This window comes from Prinia subflava, chromosome 8 (genome assembly GCF_021018805.1).
Source record: "Prinia subflava isolate CZ2003 ecotype Zambia chromosome 8, Cam_Psub_1.2, whole genome shotgun sequence".
NCBI classification, from domain to species: Eukaryota; Metazoa; Chordata; class Aves; order Passeriformes; family Cisticolidae; genus Prinia; species Prinia subflava.
In genome coordinates, this window is record NC_086254.1 from 30,660,697 (window position 1) to 30,685,851 (window position 25,155).

Sequence of the window (25,155 nt, forward strand, 5' to 3'; positions counted from 1 at the left end):
AGTCTGGCATGCTTGAGTTTTAATTATTTTTTTTTAAGTAGAAATTTTAAGATTTAGTATTTCTGGGGTTCAAAGGTGAACAGGCCTGCATGAATAATTTCTGATTCCATTTGCTGCGGCTAATACTAAGATTTGACAAAAGCAGCTTTTAATAGCAAGTCAACCCATTAGTCTTGAAGGGTCTGTGATATGTGTAGAGATATGAAAATTCCCAGGAAAGGGTATTTCAAGTGCTGTAATAACCTTCTATAACTTTGACTGTGTTATTTTAAAGGAACTTTGCTTGCCTTTGCAGCATTTCTCTAGGAATGTAAAAATCCAACAACCATCACAAAAGCCATTCACATTAGCAGCCTCCTTGTGAATTTTAATTAACAGGAAATGCCACTCACGCATTGAAATTCAACATCTAGAATATCTCTGCTTTACTCCTTTGATGTTCCCCATCCAGTCCTGGACCAACATCCGTATGTTCTCCTGAGACACTCGGAGGAAAATAATTTTGGTTTATTTATAGTAGGAAAGCATTTTGTCGTTGTCTTTTATCCCAGAAGCATTTGAGCTGCTTTACAAACTGTTCACATGGAGGAGCTGGGCCCTTACAGCAGGGAGTGATTCCAGAGCTGTGCTCATCAGTTTGCACTCAGCAACAATGCTGGAATTTCAGGAGAGGCAGGGAAAGAGTAATTAAGCAAATGAAAGTCCACCATGATAGGGAATTCAGCTACTACAGGTTAGATAGCCTTGGTTCCCTTATTACATTTATCCCTCATGCTGGGATATTCCTGTATTTCTATAGTAGTAACCTAAGATGACATGATCTGGCTCTGTGTTACTGTAAGTTGTTCATTTGCAAGTGATTTTAACAAAGAACCATCCCTAATTGCTTAATCTTTCCCACACCCTCAGTTTGTCAAACAGGCAGAACAACGTGATAAACAGGTGCTGAAGATAGTGCCATGGAGAATCATCCTCAGATTTAAATCCCTCTATTTTAGCCCTTCATTCATCTTTCTCCAGCATTTTCTTAAGCTGTATAGTTCACTTAGCACACCCTCTGCCTGGGGTACAGAGATCCACCCCTTCCATCCCTGTCACCACGACAAGGTGACACTGTCACCACAGGTTGAACCTGCAGGTGTCTTGGCACAGGCCCACCCCAAACACTGCAGTCTGCACCCAGAACCGAGTTTAAAACCTCTGTCCTGGGGGGTACAAGCTCAGTGCTCATGCCCAGGGCAGGTAAGGCCAGGCTCTGCTGCCTGGCATTGATGCCCATGGAATCCTTGGTGTCTCACAGTTCCAGCAAGCTGCTCATGGGTACGTGGGGCTTGGCTTCCTCCTGCAGTGCTAAAAAGTCAAAATTGGTGATGGCAGAAGATTTTAGAGCTTGAGCTCTACAGACACTGGGGCTTGTCAAGAAAGCAAATTCCTTTTATACCATCTGGAAATGACACAGGGTGGGAAAAGGCACCTTGGAGCATCCCAGGAGGATGCAGCGTTCCTCCTTATCTTAGAACTCTTCTAACCACAGAGTATTTTTTTTCAGAACCAAAATGAGCCAGATCTCAGGGTCCTTGAGCAGAGTGTGGCCACAAGATGTCACAGTTGCTTTGCTTAGATGTGTGGTCATGCCTTTTCCGTGTCCCAGTCCTGCCCCTTTCCCACTCCCAGCTTTCACCTGCTGTCCCCAGGTGTCCCTATGAGCACACACACTTTTATTTGGTTTTTTTGCTGCTGTGTTTTGTTTCGTGGTGGTTTTTTTGTTTGGTTGATTTTTTTTTGCAAAGCAGGCTTGTCATTGTGTTCTGGGGAAGGTTAGGCATTTAGGTTTCTAGCTCATTTATGGGTCGTTTATGGTATAAAATCAAAGTTACCCAAGATTTATGCCCTTGCTGTAGGTCCAGCTGGCAGACAGCAATTTTGAGCAGAGATAGAAGAAAAAAATCTAAGTATAACTGCAAACAAACACTTCTGGGTGCTGCCAGAGTTACTGCTCAGTGTCCCCACAGGCCTCAGGTGCCTTTGCCAGATCGTGTAGCAGACTCAGAAAACACCACAATGCTGTGGACTTGAGAGGTTTTTGTTCTTTATAGCCTATTGCTAAATTTATTTCTTTTTCTTCCCAGAAAGCTGCCTGGATGGGGTCCCAGGGGCTGATGCTAATATCAGTTCACTCTGAAGCAGGGCGAGAAAGGAGTTTAGTCATAGAAGAAGTTGATGAGCCTTACAGGATCCAGGGTCTTTTGGGTTAGTCCCTTATAGTGTGCACACTGAATTGAAGACCTAATTCATGGCCTGTGCAGGCGATTGTTATGGATGCTCCAAACAAACAGCACTTTCTTTCCCGCCCGCCTGGCTGGTGCCTGCCTGGAGCCAGGCAGAGTTTCTCCTCTGGCCTCTGTGGTCCGGGGCACCAGGAGGAAAGATTTGCTCCAGCAGCCACACAGGAAACACAAAACCCCCAGCTACAAGGCCGAGCTGTTGAGTGGAGCAGCAGGGGCACAAGGGAGGGCAGAGGAGGCAGGCTGGGGTTGGCTCTGCCTGCTGTGCTCGTCACTCCTTGTCCCACAGCGCCTGTCACGGGTCCAGCCGTGTCCCCTGGGGAAGGTGCTGCTCTCCCACCTCTCTCTGGAGGGCAGAGCCCCACGTGCTTTGTCCCCAGGGGTGGCTGGGTCAGGGCTGGCCTTGAGCCCTTTGCCCTTTCCCACCCAGGGGAGCATGAGAACATCCCAGCACCTCCCAGCTGGGGGAGGGCTTGGGACAGCAGGTCCCCATAAGGGAAGGGCTCAGGGGCAGCTGGGTGAGCTGTGCCTCCCACAAATGCTGGCTGAGCATGAGAGCCTCTGGCCCAGGGGCAGGTTTGGTGGGAGCCAGGGAAGGCTCCTGTAACCCCTGAGCTCATAACTGAGGAGCAAACACCATGGTTGTCCTCTTCTCCAGGTGAGCAGCTTTGGTGGCTGGAGCTCTGCTGGGCACATCCTGGGGCCAGGCAAGTTGGTCCCTTGGGGACTGCTTATCCTGGCCTGCACATCTGGGAGCTTCTCCACAGTTTGGGAATCCTGACTGTGGCTGGGTTTTCTCTGCGGTGGATTTGGTGGCAATAGGGAATTCAGAAAGGTTCAAGATTGAAACTTCCTCTTCTTCTGCTAGGACTGTGAGATGAGCCTTCAAGCCATTTGTGAACCCCGTTTCAGCAGGGAGCAGCAGCCTGTCAGAACAGATGAGCAGTTACCAACTGGGTTGCTGGATCCTGCTGTGCCCTTTGTGCCATGACTGATGTCTGAAAGAGGAAAAGCTCCCTTTGGCTCTGAGGGAGATGCCAGCCCTGCTCGCTGCTTGCTGGTGGGCAGTGTGGAGAGTAGTCATGTGATTTCCCCACAAGAAATTATGACACCCTAGTTTCCATATGATCCTTGTTCCATCTTTGTCAGCCCATGTGTCGTTGACTCATTTTTTTCTCAGCTACGTGTTATTAAAATAAGCCTTCTCTGCAATAAGAGTAAGACTAGAAAAAGTGTAAAGCCCAAGCAATGCTGTGCATCCAGGCTGTTCTGTAGTGCTGCTGTTCCGTGGGCCTCACTCACCAGGTTTTGCACACTTCAGGGATTGTCAGTGTTGCTGATCTGAACTGCCTTAAAACGTCTTGGGTTTTGAGTCCTGGCTCTCTGGAGCTGCCTTGGTTTTCTGCCCTGCCTGTCCCCACAGCCACATCCCGGATCCTCTCTCACAGCAACAAGGCACTGGAACATGGAGAGTTTTCGGGCGAGTCTGGGGCACCTCACTGCCACTGGGTATGTAGAGTCAGCTTTCATCCCTCTCTTTCCCTCTGTCTTGATAGCTGCTGTGTGGCTTTTCCACAGAAAACCCCCTTTCCTAGTTAAAACTCTCCCTCCAAGGATAGCTGAGGCTACTGTCCAGCAGTGGGAGACAGGGATTGCCTGGCTGGGTTTAACCCTTGGGACAGGCTCTTCTCCCCTCCAGGTTTTCTGGTTTCCGGTGAGCCTGAGAAATTATATTCTTTCCCAAATGTTTGTTTCCATTAGACATTTAAATAGCTTTACGGGACATTTCATCCTGTCTGTAGTGGCCAAATTCTTGTCCGTGGAGACTTCCTCTGGCACTGCAGCTTCAGTGTGAAACTGTTTTCTCTGTTTGTCACCCTTAAACATGCAGACTTGTGTTTGGCCTCCTCTTAAGAGGAAGGGAGAGCACCACACAGCTACCTCTTGTCCATGTAACACCTCTGAAATACAGAGTTGGTCTAACAAGTTCCACAGAAGCCAATAGCCTCCTCTTTCTCTCTCCAACATCCTCTAAACAACCACTAAAGCCTCAACCACTGCCAATGAGGTGACCCTTCAGAATGACTCTATTATGGTTTTTATAGAATAACACAATGTTTTCCTGTGCTTGCATTAAAGGAGGAGCAGTGGCATTTTACTTGTATTTATTTTTTAATAAATGTCTTGAACTTCCCTGTCCTGCTGCCTCCAGGGGAGATCTCAGCCCCAGCTGCTCAGGGAAGTGAGCAGGGAAGTAGAGAAGGGTGAGACCAGAGGCACTCAGAGGAGCACAACACAAAACCCCATAAGTGATCATCTCAAGAAAGCCTAATCACTGTTTATGAACTTCCTCTCTAACACTTGTTCTTTTTCCAGGAGGAGAGCCCGTGTTTACTGTGAAGACTCTCTGTTCCCAAAGGTGCACAGAACCATGGCAGACCTGTGGTGGATTTACTCCAAACCTGTCCCAGCAGATGGCAGGGAGCTGTGCACCTTGTTTCTGCAGTGCTCCTGCATTACAGCACTGATAGGAGGCCTCTTTTACAACTGGATGTTTGCTTCCCTGGAGTACTCCTGGCACCTCTCCGTTGCCATGGCTGTCTCCTTCAGCCTGCTCCTTCTCCTGACTCTCCTTCTGGTGCATCCTGCCCGCTGTGTCTTCAGCATGATCATGCCCACCCTGGGCACCAAGCAGGGCCGGAAGCTTCTCCTCTCCACCTGCGTCATGATCGCAGTGGTGAACATAACACCCAACATCATGGGCAACATGAAAACCATCCTGCAGGTCATCAAGTGCATCTGCAAGAGTTCCTCCGAGAGCCTTCTCAACTCAACTGTCCTGCTAGGGAAAGCTTCCTGGGAGTTTGGGGATGCAATCCAGGAAAGCATTAATCCCATGTATAAGCCTATGAATGGACATTTTCGCTTTTCATTGCTTCAGAACAACTCCTTGATTTACCAAAAAATGCACCTTGCTGGTGAGAAAATTAGCAGGGAGTTCTTGTCTGTTGAGGTACTAGTCAAAGACTCTATACGAGTAGCTAACAGGCTGGCTGCTGGTTTCTTCACACTCTATCTCTGCTTTGAGTCCACTTGTTATTTGAAAAATTATCTCACCAACCTCCGCTTTGACAATTTTTACATCACCAAGCAGCTGGAGCGTTTAGCCGCGGACAGAGGAGCAGCTCATCTCCTGGTGGGCTCATCCAAGAGACTCATCCGACCAGCAGGCTTGAAGCTGTCCTGGGGAGAAGCAGTGCTGTGCCTGGTGCAATCCATGCTGCTCACTGTGGCCCTGCTGCTGCTGCTGCTGCTGGTGGCCATGGAGCACTTTGCCTTCGGCGTGGCAGATGTGGTGGTGAGAAGGGCAGCCCAGTTCTCTGCCGTGCCCATCACTTTCAGCATCAAATACTCGGTGAGTCCTGTCCTGCCCTGCCCCCAGGGGATCCCTGGGGATCCCACCCTGTGTCCCTGGTGGTGGGGATTGCAGTCTTTGTACTCTTATTTACACAATCCTGACTTCCCCCCGCAGCAGGCAGGCTCTGGGGGAGGAAGCAGTGGAACAGCCTCAGTTGCTCCTCCCAGTGCATCCATAGCAGCAGACACTCCCCAAGTTACAGCCCCTTGGGAGCTTGCAGGGGAGAAAACAGTGCCTCACGCTGCAAAGACACTGCTAGACCAGGCAGTCAGATGTCCCCGTGTCTCCAGGACCCTTCCCTAAGCAAGGTGGAGGGATGTGAGTCCCTTGGACACTGTCCCCCCACGCAGGGTGGGTGCAAGTCCAAAAGGAAGGGGGCAGCTGATGAACACCGAGGATGTCTCCCCATCCTATGGCACGGGCTGTTTCTTCAGTAGAAATCCCTGATTGCTGGCTTTGTTGTCACCCTCTGCAATCCTTTCCACAAACCTCCTCAGTTTCTATGTCAATATTCTTTGGCTTGGTGTTTAAGCTTCCCTCTCCTGCCACACAGCCTGCCTCCCTCCCCAGCCCCAGGATCCTTAGTGCAGATACCTGCTTATGAAGAATTTACAGGAAAACACTCAGGGCTTAGAAAAAGCCTCTAATATTCAGATATTCAGCCACTAATACCACAGTCTGGATGATGTTTTTCACCGTAAATCTCATACAGTGAATGCCTGTTATGATGTCTGTACCAGTGGATGGAGATGACAGGACTGGCTCTCACCTGCCCGGTACTCAGTGCCCACACATCTCAGTTGTTTAGTCTGAAGTGATCACACACCTCAGTGTCCTTCTCTTAGTGCTGTAACAGTGATTCCAGGCAGATGTTTCTGTAGTAATCACTTGATTTTGGTTTCTTCATCCCCGTTTACGTTTTAACTCCCCTTATTTCAGGTTCAAGTAGTGATCATGCACTTTATGTCCAAAGTTCTACCTTTTCCTTTTCTGGAATTCCCGGTGGGGGGCTTCAACAGGACCTACGAGCACCATCTGACCTTCAGCTCTGCCCAGTGCAGCATCAGCCCCCCCACGGCCCCCAGCCCCTCTGTGCTGCTCGTTTTGGGGCTGCTCTTCTGCATCCTCTACGGCACCGTGTTCCTGGAGACCTACGCGCGCCGCCTGTGCCGGGAGATCGCCGCCGCCTTCTTCCCGGGCCAGGAGGAGAAGAGGGTGCTTCACCTCCTCAGGAGACTGTCCAGGAGGCACAGCAAGGAGCAGAGCTCTGTGAAGGGTGCTCTGGGAAGCCAGGGGGGTGTCTGACACCACAGCACAGCCTTCTGCCACAGGATCGCATGTTTCGTATTCCAGAGTTAAAGAGGTGTTTGGAGCTTGGGAAAAAAACCTAAAAATAAATAATAATAATAAAAAGGTTGAAATGTCCCATTTTTGCATTAATTTGAGAAAAATGGGCCACATTTCCTTATTTTTTTTAATATCCAGAAGGTCTGGAGTCAGCTGTTGCATATCTGCAGCACCACGCAAGGATAACTGGGAAATACACGGGAGATGGGGTCAGGGAGGAGCTCATTTACCTTCTTCACTACATCTGTCCTGGAAGAAGTACACCCTGTCTTTCTTAAGTTATACCTTCAGGCAACAAAAAGGGAAAGTCATTTGACTTGATTAATTTAATTTTCAATGAGTTTTTCTTTCAGGTTTTGTGCACAGAAACCTGGGTACACTGGATAAATTTAGAAGATAGTTTATTCACCAAAGAAAGTGTCACTTCAACATGCTTGAAGTAAATTCAAGATCAATACGACCATGAGAGGCACATCCTGGGCATGGGTGGTGGTGGAAATCAGCATATGAGGGCTTCACGAAATCGCTTCAAAATAAAATATAAATAAAATAGCTGTAGGACCTCAGAAGAGAATGAGAATATTCAATAAAGGTCAATTTGGGTGTTGATCTATTTTCCCAAGTAAGAAGTGATAGGATGAGAGGAAACAGCTTCAAGTTGTGCCAGGAGAACTTTAGATTTCATATTAGGAAAAAATTCTTCAAGGTTTACCAAGCACTGGCACAGGCTGCCCAAGGCAGTGGTAGGGTCACCACCCCTGGAGTGATTTAAAAGACACTAGATGTGGCACTTGGGGACATGTTTTAATGGTCCCTTGGCAGTGCTGGGTTAATGGTTTGATTTCATGGTTTTAGAAGTTGGGTTGTTTCAAGCTCAGAAATTGTTATTGTATGCAAATTAATAAATGCATCACTTGGGCAGCATCTGAAATGTGTTATTTTTGATAGAGAGGCAGATTGGGCATCTCTGTAAGGGCAGGAGCCAGAGGAGATAAATCCCTGCCAGGTTAAAAACTACACAACTTCACAGCTTCATTTCTTCAAAGTATGTCTATTATTTTCCTCCCTTCTTCCATTAAAGTCTTCATTAAGGTAATTATTTGACATAATGCACCTCAATGAGATTAAATGACAGAAATTAAGTGGTAGCTGCTGCCAGATGCACTGAGTTTTCCCATCTTCTGAGGTACTTGAAACAAGTATGTTTGAATTACATTTTTGTAAGCATCTATCTAACAAAACCCTGGTGAATTCATCTCCCCAGGTTTTTTAATGTCCTGTTGTTCTGATGATTAATCCAAGCCCCTTTAGCCTCTACAGCAACTGGGGGCTTTGTCCTGGTGTTTCTGTAGAAAATGCCCTGTGCTCTCTTGTTTGGGTGAAAGCAAAAAGATTTTGAGTATCTAAAATTATCTGGAGCTGGGGTTCAAATAGCTGGGAGGAGAGAAGCTCTTCAGACAGCAAACCATGCGAGCAGCAGGTTGTCTTCCAACAAGAACAATTGAAAAGGAGTTTTTCCTCAGGAAGGGTTATCTTTTTGACATCAGCCATGTTGTCCCTGGTGCCAAACTGGGCTGTCATGTTTTCCCCAGACAGGGGAACTGGCAGGAGGCAGAGCTGCTGGAAATTGCTCTGCTCTCCTGAGACTCTCTCTCTTGTTTCCCAGCCAGATAAAGATGTGACAAAATAGAAAACATTACCATTATGGAGCTGTATTGCCCGCTGGAGGGGTGAGCTGCCTTGCCAGGGTTTGCTTGATGGTGCAAGAGAGAAATGCTGAACAGATTAACCAGCAGGAAATGTTAATTTATTCACATATTTTTTATTAAGTAGAACCAATGTACTAGTCTTGTTATTTGCTGAGGGATTTTCATCCCTCAGAGCCCCTCCACACTCACACCCTCACTCCTGCTCATCAGGGCTCTCGTTGCCTTTGTTTTCACTCAGCTCATCCCTCCCACCCCACAGGCAGGACAAGGGGAGCCAGGCTTTGTCCTGTGTCACCCACCCAGCTCCTGAGTGTCCACTCCTGCACAGGCAAAATCCATCCCTGCTGGCCAGTGCTGCTCCTGCTCACCCCTCCTGTGCTGTCCCTGACTGCAGGGCAGGGTTTCATCACACCTGGCTTCTGGGTTTCTTCTTTGCACTTACTGAGATTTGAGGCTTCTCAATTAGCTGGAGAAAAATTTTAATCACAAGAGAGAAAGGCCCATGGATTGCTTTTTCCTCCATCAGTGCAACAAACCCAGGGGATAGAAAGTCCCCCATAGGAGAAGTTCTACCCTGAAACCCCTGATTCCTTGGAATTTTATGGTGCATTTTAGTGAAGAGATGGAGGTGAAGTGACTCCATTTCCTCGGCCTCAGGTATATTAGGTAAAATATATGCTAAGTTCCTGCTTATGGCTGGCTGGCAGGCAAGAATAAATGGCCTTAATATGCTGAGGTGCAAGTGTAAATAACCCAGCTGAGACAGTCTCTAGGAAGGATCTCATTCATAGCCACAAATCTGCATCTACCAGAGCAGACAGGCAAGCAAACAAAAACCTCTCTCCAGAAGTATTTTCTGATTTTTAAGCAAAGTCCATTTTTATTGCATTTGTCCTATCTATAGTATTTGCACTGTAATTGCAATGAAGAGACGCTTCCATGCACCGAATTTTAGAAAAGGAAATAATAATGGACATAAATAAAAGCAAAAAGCTACTTCATGGCATTGTGCATATAATTTATAGTGAGAGTTTCCTGAATCCTGGCTCTTTCAACAGTAGATTGTGTCAGGGTTTCACTCTGAGCTCAATGTCTCACATTTTGCAATAGAAAATTTCTAAATTAGTTGTAACCAGCTTTCAGCCTGCAACACAAACAGGAAATGAGGCAGAAGCAACACTGGTTATGCCAGAAGGCTGCAGAAAGCTGTTGGTATTTGTCAGCTCTCAGGCTGCTCAGCCACCAGCCCCTTCCTGCCTGGTCCTGCTGAGCTGCAGGAGTGCAGAAGTGGCAACCACATCCCCATCATCATTTGCAATCAAAATCTGGCCACTGCTTGGGGCCCTAAAGCCTGTAACCAGAGTCTCAAAACCACTTGTGGTTTCTGTAATTCCCCTTCTCCACATTCACTGGCACCACATGGACGCAGCCCCTGTGTCCCAGCTCTAATAGAGAAGTTTTGTGGGTTTAATATTTGTAGCAATGAAGCCCAGGGGAATGGAAAGAAGTTTTTCACAGATTTAGGTGGGAGGATCACTTTCTTTTATCTTTATTTAATATTTGAAGCCTCAGAGTTCTTTTCTGTTCACGGGACTAAGGGAGCTGCCCAGTGAGGCTGTGTGAGAGGGGTGAGCTGTAAAAAGACTTCAAGGACATCTTGAAGGCAGTGTGGAACTGCCTGAGCACCCAGCCTGGGCACAGTGCTGCTAACCTGGCCATGGAGCTGCACAGACACCCCTTTCCAAAAAACAGCCCTGCCAGCACCCAGGGACACGGCCATTCCTGTTTGGGGACCTCAGGAAAATGAAGACTTCTCTTTCCTGATGTTTCAGAGAGTGGGTAGTGGCAAGTATTTATAGAGGATGGCAGTGCCAGGTGACTCCACCAGAGAAGAAAATGCTGATATGTGTTAAAAGAACAAAACATGGAATGTTAGTTTGAAAGATCAATGTCTTTGGCCATCAAAACATTTAGATTTAAGTCAAGCTGGGAGAAAATATTTTATGTTAGTCTCAAGCTGGGTAGCGTCTTAAATACAGCCTGTCACATCCTGAAATCACAGTTACTGAAGGAGCCTGTAAAGGGAATATTAAGCAGTCATCACAGCAAACCTCACAATTTTGACAACAAAATCCCCCAGTGAGTGCACTGGGCACATTCCCCCCAGCCCCAGCTCAGGGACTGGCAGGAGGAGCTGCTTCAGCAGGGTGCTTTAATGCTGTTGTTATCTGCACTAATAACTGCTGGATTGTCAGTGCCACAGAGCAAAGCAGTCAGGGAAATAATTACCTGCAATTATCCTGCACAGTGTTCCAGGTCTGAACCAAAACAAAGCTTTTTCCAGTGTCTGCAGGAGTTTGTCTTAGTTTTGTTTCCTGATCCCACAAAGCCAATTCCTGGAATGGGTTTGAGGAAGCAAATGAACCCCAACTTCCCTCTCAGGACCTTTGTGCCAGGTTTGACCCTTCTCCTCTCCCACACACAGTTCTGTGACACACCCTAAATTCTGAGGGCTCCCAGCATTGCTGTGAGACAGCAGCAGTGGATGAAGTGCTGGAGTTGTGTCTGTGTTAGAGTCACTCCAGAGCACCAAACTACAGAACCCCTTGGATTATGTGAGCAAACACACGTGCCCACACGCCCAGTCCTTCCCACAGAAGTGCAATAAGGGATGGGATCTCCCTGCCTCCCAATCCCGGGGCTGTAGAGGGCAGGGGTGTGAGGCTGGCCAGGACCTGGTGCAGGCTGCCAGGGGAGCCCTAAGGAAACCAAATGGAAAGAGAAGAAGAGAATAATTGTCCTTCAAAGCTGACACAAAGGTGAATGAAATATTAAGGGCAGTAGTGAAAAACTACATGGATTGTTGTCTGCCTCTGCGCCTCTGCACCCTGGCATTTCTCACCTGCACCCCACTATCCCCTGCCTGGGCTCCTTTCCTCTTCCTCCTTCTCCTCCTCCTCCTCAGTGCGCTGGGACCCGGCGGGCGCAGGCGGGGGATGCAGGCGGGAGGCGATGGGGGGTCGCGGGGACCGGGGTGGCCCCGGGGGGCTGTGGGCTGTCCTGGGGGAGGCCTGGTGGTTCCCGGCTGCTCAGGGGAGTTCTGGAGGGCACCAGGAGCCTGGGGGTTCTGGACAGTCCCGGGTGCTTCACGGGAGCTCCTGGAGGGTCCCGAGGACCGGGGCGATCCTGGCCGCTTCCTGCGCGTCCAGGCGGAGAGTTCGCAGGGAGAGGGATGCAAGGACCAGGGTGGCTGCAAGACTTGGGGTGAACCGTGGAAAAAAAGGGGAGGGAGGAGCCGGGTTGGGCGGGAAGGCGGGGAGGGGGCTCAGGGCAGCCCCGGCTCCCGCTGCCGCCGCAGGGTGCGCGGGGCTGCGCCGGCGGCTGCGGGCACGATGGAGAACGGCTCGGCCAGCCCGGGAGCCGCGCTGGGCAGCGGCAGCCAGAGCCTGGGCAGGATGCCCCGGCCGCCCCTGGAGCTGCAGGTGGTCACCATCCTGCTGGTGCTGCTCATCTGCGGCGTGGGCATTGCGGGCAACGCCATGGCGGTGCTGGTGGTGACAAGCACATGGTGACCCCCACCCACTGCTACCTGGTGAGCCTGGCCGTGGCCGACCTCATCGTGCTGCTGGCGGCCGGGCTGCCCAGCATCTCCGAAGTGGCGTGTCCCAGGTGTACGGCTACGCCGGCTGCCTCTGCATCACCTACTTGCAGTACCTGGGCATCAACACCTCCGTGTGGTCCTTCTCGGTGGAGCGGTACATCGCCACCTGCCACGCCATGTGGGCACAGCTGCTGTCATCGCCTCGCTGTGGCTCCTCACCTCCCTCTATTGCCTCATGTGGTTCTTCCTGGCGGACACCACCCAGGTCACCTTCTCGGACGGGGCGCAGGTCACCTGTGGCTACCGGGTCTCCAGAAGCCTTTACATGCCCATTTACTTCTTGGATTTTGCCGTCTTCTATGTCATCCCACTGGGGCTGGCAGCTGTCCTCTACGGCCTCATTGCCCATATCCTCGTGGTGAGCCCAGTGCCCGGCACCCCCAGCATCCCTTCCTGGGCTCCCAGCCCCAGGGCAGCTCCCTCAGGCTCTCCTGCTGGGGCAGCAGGGGCGCCCTGGGCTCCCGCAAGCAGGACGGGGCTCCCGGCTGCCTGGGCTGCAGGCAGCTCTGCCGGGGGCTCGGGGCTTTGAGGGACACTCTGGCAGGGGACGAGGTGCCACGGCACTTTGTGTCCCTTCATGGAGGGAGTGGGGAGTGTTGGTTTGCTGCAGAGGAGCCTCTCAAGCCCAGCTGGGGTGTGGCAGCACAGATGGGCTCCCCCTGCTTTGGTCAGGCTTGGTGGAGCAGGGCAGGGCTTCAGCCGGGGACAGGCAGCAGTGTAGGCACTTTTGGTGGCTAATAAATTATTGATTGCCTTCCCAAGAAGGAGAGGGCTGGGTCTCCTTATGCCAGTGGGACTCATCTCTCAGACAGTGTCCTGAGCAGGTGAACTCGGATTTAGAGGAGCAAAGAGAAGCGAGAACTGTCTTCCCTTGGAGCCCAGCCCTGGCTGCAGCCCCCCGTCCGTGCAGCTGGGGGAGTCACCTCGGTGTCACGGTGGTGTCTTGGCATTTCTGTAATTCCTGTGTCTCTCAGCTGCCTGCTATCTCCGCAGAAACTTCTCCTCCAACCTTTCTGTCCTCATTGCTTGTCCTTCTCTGTTCACATGGACAGTCACTGCCTCGTGTCCCATCTCTTCAGACAGGTCAATATCTAGACGTGGGACAGTCCCATTCTGAATAGGCAGGGTTTATTCAGCTTTCCTTTTAAAGGAGGGGGCTGAATCTGGGAGTTTGGCTTGAGTCCTTGAAATCACTAGTTCTGTTGTGATTTCCAGATAGCCCAAAGCAGACTTCAGCCTGCCCTGAAGTTCTCATGTTTCCAGCTCAGTAGCTTGTTGCCTGCCTTGCACAGGAACCTCCATTCCCCAGGAGAGACGAGTCAGGGTCACAGAGGGGAAGCAAACAGCTCAGAGAACGTGTATTTCTTCATGAGCTTCTAAATCTTCCCAGTCCAGCTTTTCCTCATTTTTTCTCTGAAAGGTTTAAAGCAGTACTGACTTCTTGAAATCATTTTTCTGCTCTCCCATGACCACTGGCTGCTGCAGGAGCCTCGGGCAGGGTGTTGGGCAGCGAGGGCTCTCGACTGGTGGATGGATCTCCCTCTAGAGCAGCTTTCTGGGGGGGCTGGAGGGGCTGTGCTGCTCCCCTGCAATGCTGTGCCGTGGAGTGGCACAGCATGCTCCAGCATCATCAGGACAAGTGGCTGCTGGGGTATTCCAGCTCCTGGAAACACCTTGTGCTCTCTTTACTGTTACACCAGGAGTTCACTTGAGGTTGTCATTACCTCCCAAAATATCCTAGCATGCAAAAACTTCTCCTGAGCGGCCTGACATCACAGTGCTGCTCTCACGAGGTATAAAGATGGCAATAAGTTTTTCAACTGTGAAGCAGTTTTCCAGGGCTTCCAGTGGGTGTGTGTGTGTAGCTCTGGAGGTGCCTCTGACCAGAGTACAGGCACTCATGTCAGCATTTCTCCTCCTGGCTTTTCCAGGCCCCATGCCCAGAGTTTCCTGGGAAAGGTCCTAAAGGGGCTCTCTCAGATGTGCCCATTTTCCCCCCACGCCTGGATGGCTGAGGGAGCTTTTTTGTGGCTGTGTTCCTACACAGCTCCAGAACTGAGCTGATTTTGGTGTGTGAAGATGCTGCTGTTCTCGCACTGGTGCTTCTAAGAGCACCTAAATCCTGAGCAGGACAACGCAAGATGTGAGCTTTGCTACGGACACCTCCAAGTCCGTATTTCTCCTCCCGGAGAGGAACCACTAGAGGGAGCGGGATTCCTAAAAAAAGGATGTACAACTCAGAACGATGGTGCAGGAACAAGGAGGGAGGATACCGGCTGGGGAGAAGCATCTGTGGCTTCCAGGAGAGGGGCAGAGGCTGGACACAGCTTTATGAGACACCACTTGTACATTCTCTCATATCTTTCCCAAAAGGCAACAAACTGTGGCAGCAAACAAGCTTCAGTCTTAGCAACAGCCTCAGCATTCACTGTATCACTGCAAGATCTTATTTTTGGAAGTGTCCTCACATTTCCATTAAACTACACACAGCAGCCCCCTTCTATTTTGGCCACAGCTTGGTAATAGCCCCTTTCTTCCAGGGAAAGTTTTGTTGCTACAAGCAATGACTCCCAGTTTCTACTCACAGCATTCCAGAAGGCATCATTTCTTTTGATGAAGTAAAATAGCACTCCAAGAAAAGCTGAGAAACTCTAAATGTGATCCCAGTGCTTATGTCCATACAAAGAACTGGATTATTGCACAACTCCCCTTCTGACGTTTGAATCACCACTGCCTAGATATGCATGTGCCATCAGTGTTTAGTCATTCTTTCCTCCTTGGGGACGTGTGTATTTTGTTAGTATTTGTTTGAGGAGGATTGTCACTTACCAGAAATAGCTGTTGAAATTATTAGGATGACTGGTGTTTCAGTGCAAAACCCCAATTTCCTAAATGAGCTTATGTTGGGCTGAGGGCAATTACTGCTCACTTCTGAGTTTCTCAGTTTCTTTTTGTTCCCAATATGTTTATGTAGCACTCCCCTAGTGTGCTGAAAATTACAGTAACCCATGGTAAAAGTAGCTAAGTAAGTCAGATATCAGCAGAAGTAGTAAAAGTTTCCTGACAGCCTCCTCTGCTTCCAGGGTTGCTCTGTCCCAGGAGCCTGTTCCCTGGAATAATATAGGTGATGTAGGAAACCAGGAAACCCTAGGGAAGGAGGCAAAGTATAGCCAATGACACCCCTAAAACTGAGGTTTTAGCAGGTATTTTCCCCATTCATTTACTGTTACGTACAATTTTCAATTTTGCTTTCTGGTACAGACATGGGCTGGTTATCCCAGCCCATTTCAAGGATGGGAAATACTTTTTCTAAAGAGATTTAGGGGCTCTCCAATGGTAGATGACAACCTATAATTTCCGGTTTTATTTATGCAAGATTATTTCCTGATTAAAATGGTTCCAGCAAGCAACAGCACCATGGCTTGGGTGTTTAAAATGCTTAGAGAGTGAAACTAGCCGTATGCACCAGTGCTCCAGGCGGGGAAGTTCTGCTGGAGATTTAGCACCGCTGGCTCTTTCTCTTCCTGCATGTCCCCCTGTCCAGGTGACAAGATGCTGGCCGTGGTGGTGGCCCTCTTCTCCGTGCTGTGGCTACCCTACCATGTGCTGGTGGTGCTGAACTCCTTCATGGACCCTCCCTACCTGAACCCTGGCTCCTCCTCTCCTGCCGCCTGAACAGTGCCACCAACCCCATCATCTGCAGCCTCATGTCACACAAGTTCAGTCACACTTCTTCAAGGAGCTGTGCAAGTGCCAGGAGGGGAGTGCTGAGCCCCCTGCCCTGTCTGCCACCCCAGGACTGCTCCCACAACAGCTCTGAGCACAGCCCCACCCAGCAGGAGGAGCTCAGCAGGCTCCCTGCACCTGCAAAGGGGAATAAACAAATCCTGTGAGCCTGAAACAACGCAGGCAGTGGGAGCTGTGCATGCTGTGCTGGGGGAATGCCAAGAGGAATTGCTTTGGCAGTGCAGCAAGCTTCATTCAATACTTCTTCAGGGCATTTAACAAAACATATTGTTATAGGCAAATTAATTTGCTTTTCCTTAGCGCTAATTTATTCTTGTTTGGTGAAGTGTTGGGCACATGTCAATATTTTAGCATCTCTAAAGCATCTGTTGTTAAATATAGCAGTGCTGCCCCATTTTGTGTTCCATGCAAGTGCTGAGCTGGGCCAAAGCATTGAAAGGAATCCCAGGAACAGAAAGGCATTCAAGGCAAAAATACACCTCTTTTTAGAGTGAGTCTCTCCTACCCAAATTGACATGCCTGTAAAACAGACACCTCATGGAGGCTGCTCCTCTGGAGTCCTTTTGAAGTTAATGGAGACAATTAGGCACTTTCAAGTGTCTGCTCTCATCTCAACACTCTCCTGTGGGGAATACACATCCCTACAGAGGAGAGGAATGCCTACAGAGGAGGTATGAGGCCATTGTCTGTAAAGGGACTCTCACGGGGAGAGTTCTACATTAGAAATAACCAAAGCTGGGTGTCATGAGCCTCATGTCAAGTCTCTGGAAACACTTCAGTGCTGGTAGCACAGAAACCCAAGGTCCAGACCAGATGGATTTGTTACAATGAACAAATTAATAATGAAGAAACTACTAATGAGTGTTCTGTAATGTGACAGAAATAGTTCCAACATTGTGGTTTGAGCTTCTTCGGGGTAACTTTACCTTTCCTGTCCAAATTCCTCTGGTTGCTTCAGCTGTAAGCTGCACTCTGTCCTGTAAGCCCCAGCGAGGTGTAGTCATGTACCACAGAGCAGTATTGCTCTCAGTCCCAGCTTCAGGTGCATTTCAATAGCAGGTGAAGAAATTATCTTATTTCCTGGGAAAAACTTGTGAAGTCCACTAAGTGTTTTGTGATCATTGACACAAGTATTTATTGCTGCTGTTGTCTTGTAAGCAAAGTAGTTCTTCATACCCTGCAGCATCCAGGAGGCCAGCCCAAGGACACTTGCCCCAGACTTGCAAGAGACTATCTGGACTATGAGTAAAATAAAAAAGATTACACGAGCCAAGCCCTAGGGCTCTTGTCAAATAAAACAAGAGCCTGCCACCAGTAAACCTCAAATGACTCTGAAATATTACTTGAATAGCCAATGCAGCCTCAGTAGTGGCTTCCACCAAACTATGGTGTTAAAAGAACTTAGAATTTTGCATCCATTCGGGAAAATATGTGAGTGATATTTTCAAGGGCATAAGATGTTAATTAACCATTCTGCATCTACAGGAAATCACTTGGCTGGGTGGGTCAGGACAAGACCTCAACTCCCCTCAGGGTATTGGAACTGTCCAGGACCTATTTTGTTATGTATAGGCAGGTTTTGCATGTATGATTATTATATTGCATGTTATTAAACCATCTACGTTGCCCCTAAAATAAATATAGTATGAGGGAAGAGAACATTGGCTTTTTGCAATTATTTTAAACATAATGCATTTGGAATTTAAGGATTCATGCTATTTTTGCACTGTTTTGTGTATAGTGTATAATGTGAATTTAGGAACAGAGTTCCTACTGATGGTTGTTTGAGAAAGTTCTGCACAGAGATTTGGGATTTACTTCTTGAACAAAATGGAGGTGTTTTTGCTAACATGTGAGGATTTGAGCTGTGAGTGCAGAGCTGGATGTGGGAAGAGGATTTACTGCTGGAGCTTGGAAACCCACCTGCATCCTGACCTAAGGCATTTCTCAGGCATGGGATGTGCAGTCTGACACACAGCCTTGATCTCTGCAACACAAGGAGCAGCTTAATTCCTAAGTATCTCCAGCAGGATGTTTTCCACCTCCTCACCACATTTCCTATCTTCACTCTTCCCCTTTCTTCTTCTCCCCCCAGATGGAGACACCCTAAAAGCATTATTTTCTTAATTAAATTTCAGCCTCAGGCCAACAGCTAATTGATAGTTCTGAAATATTTGTTCAACATACTTGAGATTCAATTAAAACCTGGTTCTCATCTCCTCTTACTGCTCTTAGCTGCCAAGTACTGCATGACCTCCACTATTTTTCTGAGAAGTAATTGGCAGATAAATTCTCCTGGAACCACGAGATCTCCAACAAATGCACCAGAGCATAAAACTCTGTAGATGAGGAATGAGTTCCTGGTCCTTCCCCCTGCACGTGTTCTGACACTTTAGGAGGAGCTGAGAGACTTTTAGGTGGAGGTGGAGGCAGAAGGTCAGCACTCAGCTTGCTAAGGAGATGCTGGTTGAGAGAAGCATGCTGCTGGGAAATAAATCACTAGCAGAAAGGAATTAAAAGAAGCAACTCATCACTGTAACTTCCTTTGGATATTCAGGGTCTGAATAAAAACCTTAATTCCTTATAAGAAATCAGAGCACTCCCTTGAAGCTTCAGCCTGCATTACCTTGTACCTTGCAACATCCCACCCTGCTCGTAAAGTCTCAAGCTGTATTTTACCCTCAGCATTTATTTGTCTCAACAGCATGAGTGTGGGCTGTGAGTTTATAAACATGCCAGCAAATAAAGAATCTATTGCTCCTAAGTGATTTATTGCATTGAAGTGCAACTCAACATGATCTAACCTGTTGCTCTCCTAATTAAAGCTCATTATTTCTAACCCCTGCCCTTTCAGGGGTTGTTAACCTGGTAAAACACCATCTGGTTTCTTCAATTACAAACAAGTAAGTCCCCTGGCAGGAGAGGAGGATCTGGCAGTGCTGCAAAGCCCTGGGTTGAGGGGAAGAATTTTTGAGTAGTGCAGAGAGGGGGAAGGAGGAGGCAGAGGCTTGGGGAAGAGCTGATGGGAGTGATGAGGGAGGTTTCTGAAGAACCAGAGGTTGGCTGAAGCTCCTGGCATTCATCAGGGAGTTCCAGTTTAGGAGACACCACATCCAGCATGTTTACTTGAATTTGGCTGGTCCCACTGATAGAGGCCACACAGTAATTGTCTGTATGCAGGGCATGGATGGGACCTCAGCAAGGGTTATTTACTCTGACAAAACACACAAGTAACTTACCAAAATCTGTAGTTAAAGCCCCTATCAGGTTATCTTCTCACTTTGTCTCTGAATTTGGGTGGTGGGAAATTGGAGAGACAGGGCATCTATTCCAGCCTGTGTCGCAGGAGAGGGGCCATGCAGGTGGTTTTTTGGGAGAGCCTGTCCCCTACGATGCTGGCCAGCCTGCTCCAGGGCCAAATTACAGAGTCACCCACAAAATACCAGCAGTTCCCTAAAAAAAGGGATTAAAAGACCATGAGGGCATCCAGCACCTCCCTGCAACCAGAACAGGCTTCCACTCTGTGGTACCTGACCATAAGATAAAACAGTGTTAAATGAATATTATTCAGATCCCCAAAGAGGATGATGAGCAATTGCTTATATTTTAAGAGACACAACAAAGGGTTGACCACATATTAGAGAAAGAATTGGATGCAGCCCTTTTTCAATCTGGTCTGGACCCAGCAGCTTCTTTGAGCTAATTAGTTCAAGCAGATCACAAAATTGAAGAGCTGCTAATAAAACCTAGACATAGTCCTACAGCAACATTAGTGTAATCACTCAGAGTTACTAGTTAATTTAATTCCTGTTTCCCAAGGCTTCTGGAGGGTTCTTGGGCCAGCGCTGCCCCCAGACCTGCCTCCAGGCTTGCACTCACTCGGGGGCTGCTCCTCAGGACTCTTCAAACCAAGGCAGGAGTCCCAGAACTGCCCTGGCACACGCAGCAGATCAAAGCTTGCCAGTGCTGTGGGACTGACTTTAATTTACTAACACACCCTCAGTTTAGCAGTTAGCCAGCCCTACACCTGTCTGTCCTGCCAGAGTCTGAATGAAGACTTTGAGAGGGCATTGCCTGTGCCCCACATCTGGGGTGCTTTCCCAGATACTGCCTGAGGGAGGGAACACAATGGCAACACCACAGCTCCCTGTGCCATGGGTGATGGGCAGAAGTATTAAGGACAATTTGTGCTTTATAATTGATGAATTTTCTTTAATAACAACCATGTGAATTGGGCTCTGAGTGTGCTGTTTCTATAGAGACAGGATGCTGTGAGTGCTCCAGTGGCTGCTCCCTGCACTGCTGGGAATAGGGAATTAATGCCTGAAAACACAAGCTGTGAAGCCTATAAAAACTTTACCCTCTCCAGGAGGAGGCCCTGGGGTGGTCCTGGTGCTAACATGTTTTTGAGGTCCTCAGCAAGGGCCCACTGGTCTCCCAAGCTGCCTGATCCTGTCCTTGCGGGCACAGTGTGGGTGGTTGCTCAGAGAAGTAAATTAAAAGCAACTTTTTCCGTCTGTGCAGTGCCAGTATTTCTGAGGAGTGGAGAGGGTTCCACAGCCCCTTGCTGCCAGCCCCAAGCTGGGCATGGGATGCCCTTGCTGGTGGTGCCTGTTCCCTGATGCATTTGTGCTCCTGGGGCTCAAGCCAGCCTCCTCCAGGAGGGGTCCTGAAGCAAAGGCAGTGGTGTGGAGCCAGACCCATTCCTGGCTCCTAGGCCAGAGAGGACCACAGGAACCCTTCTGCACATTTCAGCACCTTCTCAGTGACAGGGTCACCTCCATCCCAGCTCTGACCCTTCCTCTTGTGCAAAGATGAAGACCAAAAGAGAGGGTGGCTCCTCAGAGCCCCCATGCCCCACAAGGACGGTGGAGGACAGCGTGGCTGTCCCCAGGATGCCTGGGCAGGTCACTGTCAGAGGACACTGGGGCTCAGGTTGCACCTTCCCTCCCACCAGTGGAGGGTAAGGCTCCTGCCCTTCGACACAGGATCAGGCCAGTGCCTTCAGCCCAGTTCTCACATATCAGACACCTCCCTGCCTGCCCTTGGGGACACTTGGCTGGACACTGTGGGGATGTTATCCCTGAAACCAGCAGCTACTGAGGCAGAGAGCCCAGCACTGTCCCCCCTACCCTGGGGAAGCTGCAGACCTTTTGTTCTGCCTTTATTAATACTTTTGAAGCAATGTGTCATTGCTTCAGCAGCAGACCCACCTCCCTCCCTACTGCCTCTGTAACACGAGCCAAAGACCTGCTCCATTCACCAGCCTGAGATTTATGAGGTGCACAAGCTCCAGTTGCCCCTGACTGATGAATGAGATGTAGCTGGTTCCTTCCATACCAGAAGCAAAGCAAGCCCAGAGGAGAGTAAAGCCATCATTCCACCAAACTCAGCTCCTTAAGTCTCTGCCAGGGCATGAAATCTGCCACAAGACCCCTGACACCCACAGAAGCCAGGGGCAGCACTGCCGCCCATGAAGGCTGAGCCTGCGTCCCACCAGCCTCTCTGCACAGTCTGGCTTTGCTCATGTGAGACGCTCCAGAAATAGAAAAAGGATTGAAGGTTTTGGCTACTCTGGATTCCTCAGGCCCCAGGGCCCTGCTGCCCCGGGCTGGTGCTGGGCTCTGCTCACCCATCCTCCCCCATAAATCCCCAGCTGCCATTTCCCTCTGCCTCGTGCCTGGCTTTCCTCTCCCGGGGCTGTTTCAGGAGCCTGAGGGAGGACAGGGCGCAGGCAGTGCAGAATCGCTCCTGCCCAAAGCCACGAGGAGCAGCGGGTGACGCAGGGCTCGCAATGAACCTGGCAGCAGAGGGACCTGGCAGCAGCCACCTGCATGGCCTGCCAGGCTCTGGACCAGCAGGCTGCCCTTCCTCCTGGCCCTGTGCAGCCCCTGCCAGAGGCCAGCACGATGGCAGCACATGGAATGTGCTCAGAGAGTCCCAGTGGCCCTAAAAGCTGCCCAAAAGCAGTTAGTGAAAACAACTCTCTTTGCAAAGTACACCCACCAAAACAAAAACGCAAAGTTTTCAGACATATAATTAAGAAAGAGCTAAAAAACATCCAATGAAATTCTGAACTGTGCTCTGCTTTAAGACTGGAGTGAATGTGTCAACATGGAAAAAAACCTGGAGATTCCCCTGCAAAAATCCACATGGATAGAGTGAGCAGATAACTGTTTATTATTGCACATAATCCAGCAGAACAACCGACAGAAAACTCTGGACAGTAGTACACAGATCGTAGTAAACAGCTTGCAAAATCTGTGATGAAAGTGTTTTTGTGTGAAAAATGAAAGGTATCTGCATCTTTGTAAGACCTGAAAAGTATAACACAAAATCCTAGGCAGTTTTGAAAGCATGCAGTTTGAGGTAAATCTGGTATTTTGCATCTAAGGAAATGAAATCCCTAAGGGGCTCTCTCTCTATGTATATATATCCATATCTCAGTGCAATATGGATACAGTTATACGTCACATAAAAGCAAATCTACCTACATTTCTCAGAAGGTTACTAGGAGGAAAGCACATTACTGAGTGCATATCACATGCATAAAAAAGGGGGGGGAGGGAATTACCTTAGCACTGTTGAAAAAGATCCATTTTTGTGCTTAGTGATAAGTAAAAGCCCCTCAGGTCTCTCAATGGGAATTGTCTTGGTGATGAATAAAAGCAGTTTGCAAAGTGAAACTGCAGAGCTGGCACGTGAATGCCAGCAAATGGAGATAAAACATCAAAGGCAGCAGAGCCTGGGGTTTGCAATACATTTATATTTAAGGAAAGAAAAAAAAAAGAAAATAAGCAAATTGCTACTAAACTATGCTCTGTGGAAGTGTAGATGATGCTGCACAGCTTTCTCAGGACTGGTACAGCCACATGGCTTTTAGGAAAGGATCACATTCACTTCTCCCACACTTAATACCACATATTTGCTACTGTGGCAATGTTCCTGAGCTGAATAAGGTTAAAAAATAGACTTGGTTCACAAAGAAAAGTACTGAATTATTCTCACTTTCTTATGCCATAACTAGAGTAGATAAATTAGGCAGGTTTTGCCCTATGTCTCCAGTCAGTGTAAACCCCTGTGTGTCTGCCACTCCATCTCTGAAATCCTTTCAGATTGACCTTTGAAGCAGACCAGGCATCTGTTTTATTCCTTAACTATCATTTCCCCATTCTTTCCAGTCCAAAAAGGTTTTTTCACCCAGTCCTGTGCTGTGGGACTTCAGGATACACAGAGGTGCACAACCAACTATAAATAACATCTCTGACTATCTTAAAAAGGGATAGAAAATACACATTGCTCTTAAAAGAAGGAAGAAACATGTCCAAGCACTCAGCCTCACACTAAACTGTAACTTCATCTGTGCCAACTTTCTAAGCTTGCACTGCTAAGGATCAGAGCAGATCATAGTGGAAATATCTCCTTCCAAAGGTCACTCCCTGTTGCAGCTTTGGGGAAATCGGTGCAAATCACCCAGGGCTCTCAGCCTCACACACAGGAGCAACAGCTACAACTGCCCCACTGTACTCTGCCACTGCTGGAAGCCTGGCTGCTGCATATTTCTGAGTCCAACACCCAAACACACGGCAGTCACTCACACCTCTGCACCTTTTTTCTTTCAGGAATAAGGTAACCTCTCCCACGACAGCCACCCTGCATCCTCTGGTTGGAAAGTCTGCTGGGTGCAATGAGAGGCCAGGATCCCCCTGCAGCCCGGCACGCCAAGGGGAGGAACCTGCAGGTGTACGGAGGTGCTTTCAGCAAGAACCTCCTTCTCACTGTAACTCACAACACTTTCAGAGAAGAAAAGGGGTCAAGGGACAAATCCAGCACACCTACTGCCTCTCCCATTACAGCGGAAGCCACCCACTGCCAGACACTTCTGTACAGAGCATTGCTGGTGGCAGGAGAATGCTTGGATGGTGCCTGGTCCCAAAAGAGGCCCCATCTCCACCCAGAGCACCCCCACAAGCACCAACAGACTTGGATCCACCAGTCCCTCACACCCCACCCCGCAGCCCCGTCCGTGGTGCATCGGCCGCCGTGGGCGGGACTCGGGTCACACTTCAACAAGCCCAATTTCAACTTGCTCCCCCTCTCAGTCCTCCATACATGGGAAATGATGCCAGGTGACAGGGGAAAGGAAACACTTTTTGTTCATCCCTTTGGATGATTTCCAAGCACGGAGAGCAGCGTCGTCCACCCCGAGCCCCGGCGTGGCTCTCATGAGTCATTCTGGTTGCTGCATTGCTTCATCTCCATGCCATGGATGACAATCTTTGGAAAATCTCTGACACCGAGTCAACCAAGGGAGTCACAAAACACATCAGTGTGCACACATGAGACCTTCTCACTCATTTTCCTACAGCTACAGATAAATCCCTCATCCCTGGCATGGCAGGACAGTTGATGGCTTTGGTGAGAATAATTTAAGGCAACTGCTATTTTATACAAAGAAGAGGAGACCACAGTGCAGAAATCCTGGCTTTTCCTTGGTAGATTGCAGAGGCCAGCCACAGCCTGGGAGAAGGAAACTGATCTTCAGACACTCTTGTTTAAGGTTGATGTTTGCAGTGCAACCTTGAGATCTCAAGTCCTCCTCTTAGGTGTTTCCAGGTGGCTGAGCTTTAATCCCCTGCCAAGGTCTGAGGTCTCCACCAGCAGCAACGCCTGTCCCGGACACAGATAAATGGGAAAGTCAAGGGAGAGCAAAACACACGACCAACACATTACCACAGCTGTCTGCAAGGCTTTCACCTGTGCAGGTTGAGTGAGACTAAAAACATGACAGAAAGCAGTGCCCAGCAGAGCAGCTTTGTCCCCCAGGCAATGTTCTCACAGAGCCTTAGAGGTGTCTCTCATGTCACATTCACATGAGGCTCAAGGGTCACGTTCAGCCTTCAAGGCAGATTTTGTTTGAAATATTTGAGCCCAAGACACAAGTCTTGTGCAAGCTCAGGAAACTTTCCTGGCTGTAGGAATACCACA

The 25,155-nt window shown here is 49.0% G+C and overlaps 2 protein-coding genes and 1 pseudogene across 4 annotated transcripts in view; 2 read left to right on the forward strand and 1 right to left on the reverse strand.

The window, feature by feature from the left end:
* The first annotated feature begins 1,285 nt into the window (after positions 1-1,285).
* On the forward strand, positions 1,286-7,947 carry OCSTAMP (osteoclast stimulatory transmembrane protein). 3 transcript variants are annotated; one of them, XM_063402242.1, is made up of 4 exons: positions 1,286-2,943; positions 3,607-3,794; positions 4,662-5,700; positions 6,723-7,947. In XM_063402242.1, exons 2-4 carry the CDS (start codon positions 3,751-3,753, stop codon positions 7,092-7,094), a joined length of 1,455 nt encoding a protein of 484 aa, XP_063258312.1. In that variant the 5' UTR covers positions 1,286-2,943; positions 3,607-3,750; the 3' UTR covers positions 7,095-7,947. The 3 variants fall into 3 exon arrangements, with proteins under 3 accessions (XP_063258312.1, XP_063258313.1, XP_063258311.1); XM_063402243.1 differs by having other exon boundaries at positions 1,286-3,794; positions 6,643-7,947; XM_063402241.1 differs by having other exon boundaries at positions 1,286-3,794.
* Positions 7,948-11,961: 4,014 nt separating this feature from the next.
* On the forward strand, positions 11,962-16,313 carry LOC134554382 (thyrotropin-releasing hormone receptor-like; annotated as a pseudogene).
* Positions 16,314-23,213: 6,900 nt separating this feature from the next.
* JPH2 (junctophilin 2) overlaps positions 23,214-25,155 on the reverse strand; it is a 30,995-nt gene continuing 29,053 nt past the window's right edge. The window contains exon 6 of the mRNA XM_063404584.1: positions 23,214-24,837. The gene's annotated coding sequence lies outside the window, so the exon portion shown is untranslated. The remainder of the gene's footprint in view (positions 24,838-25,155) is intronic.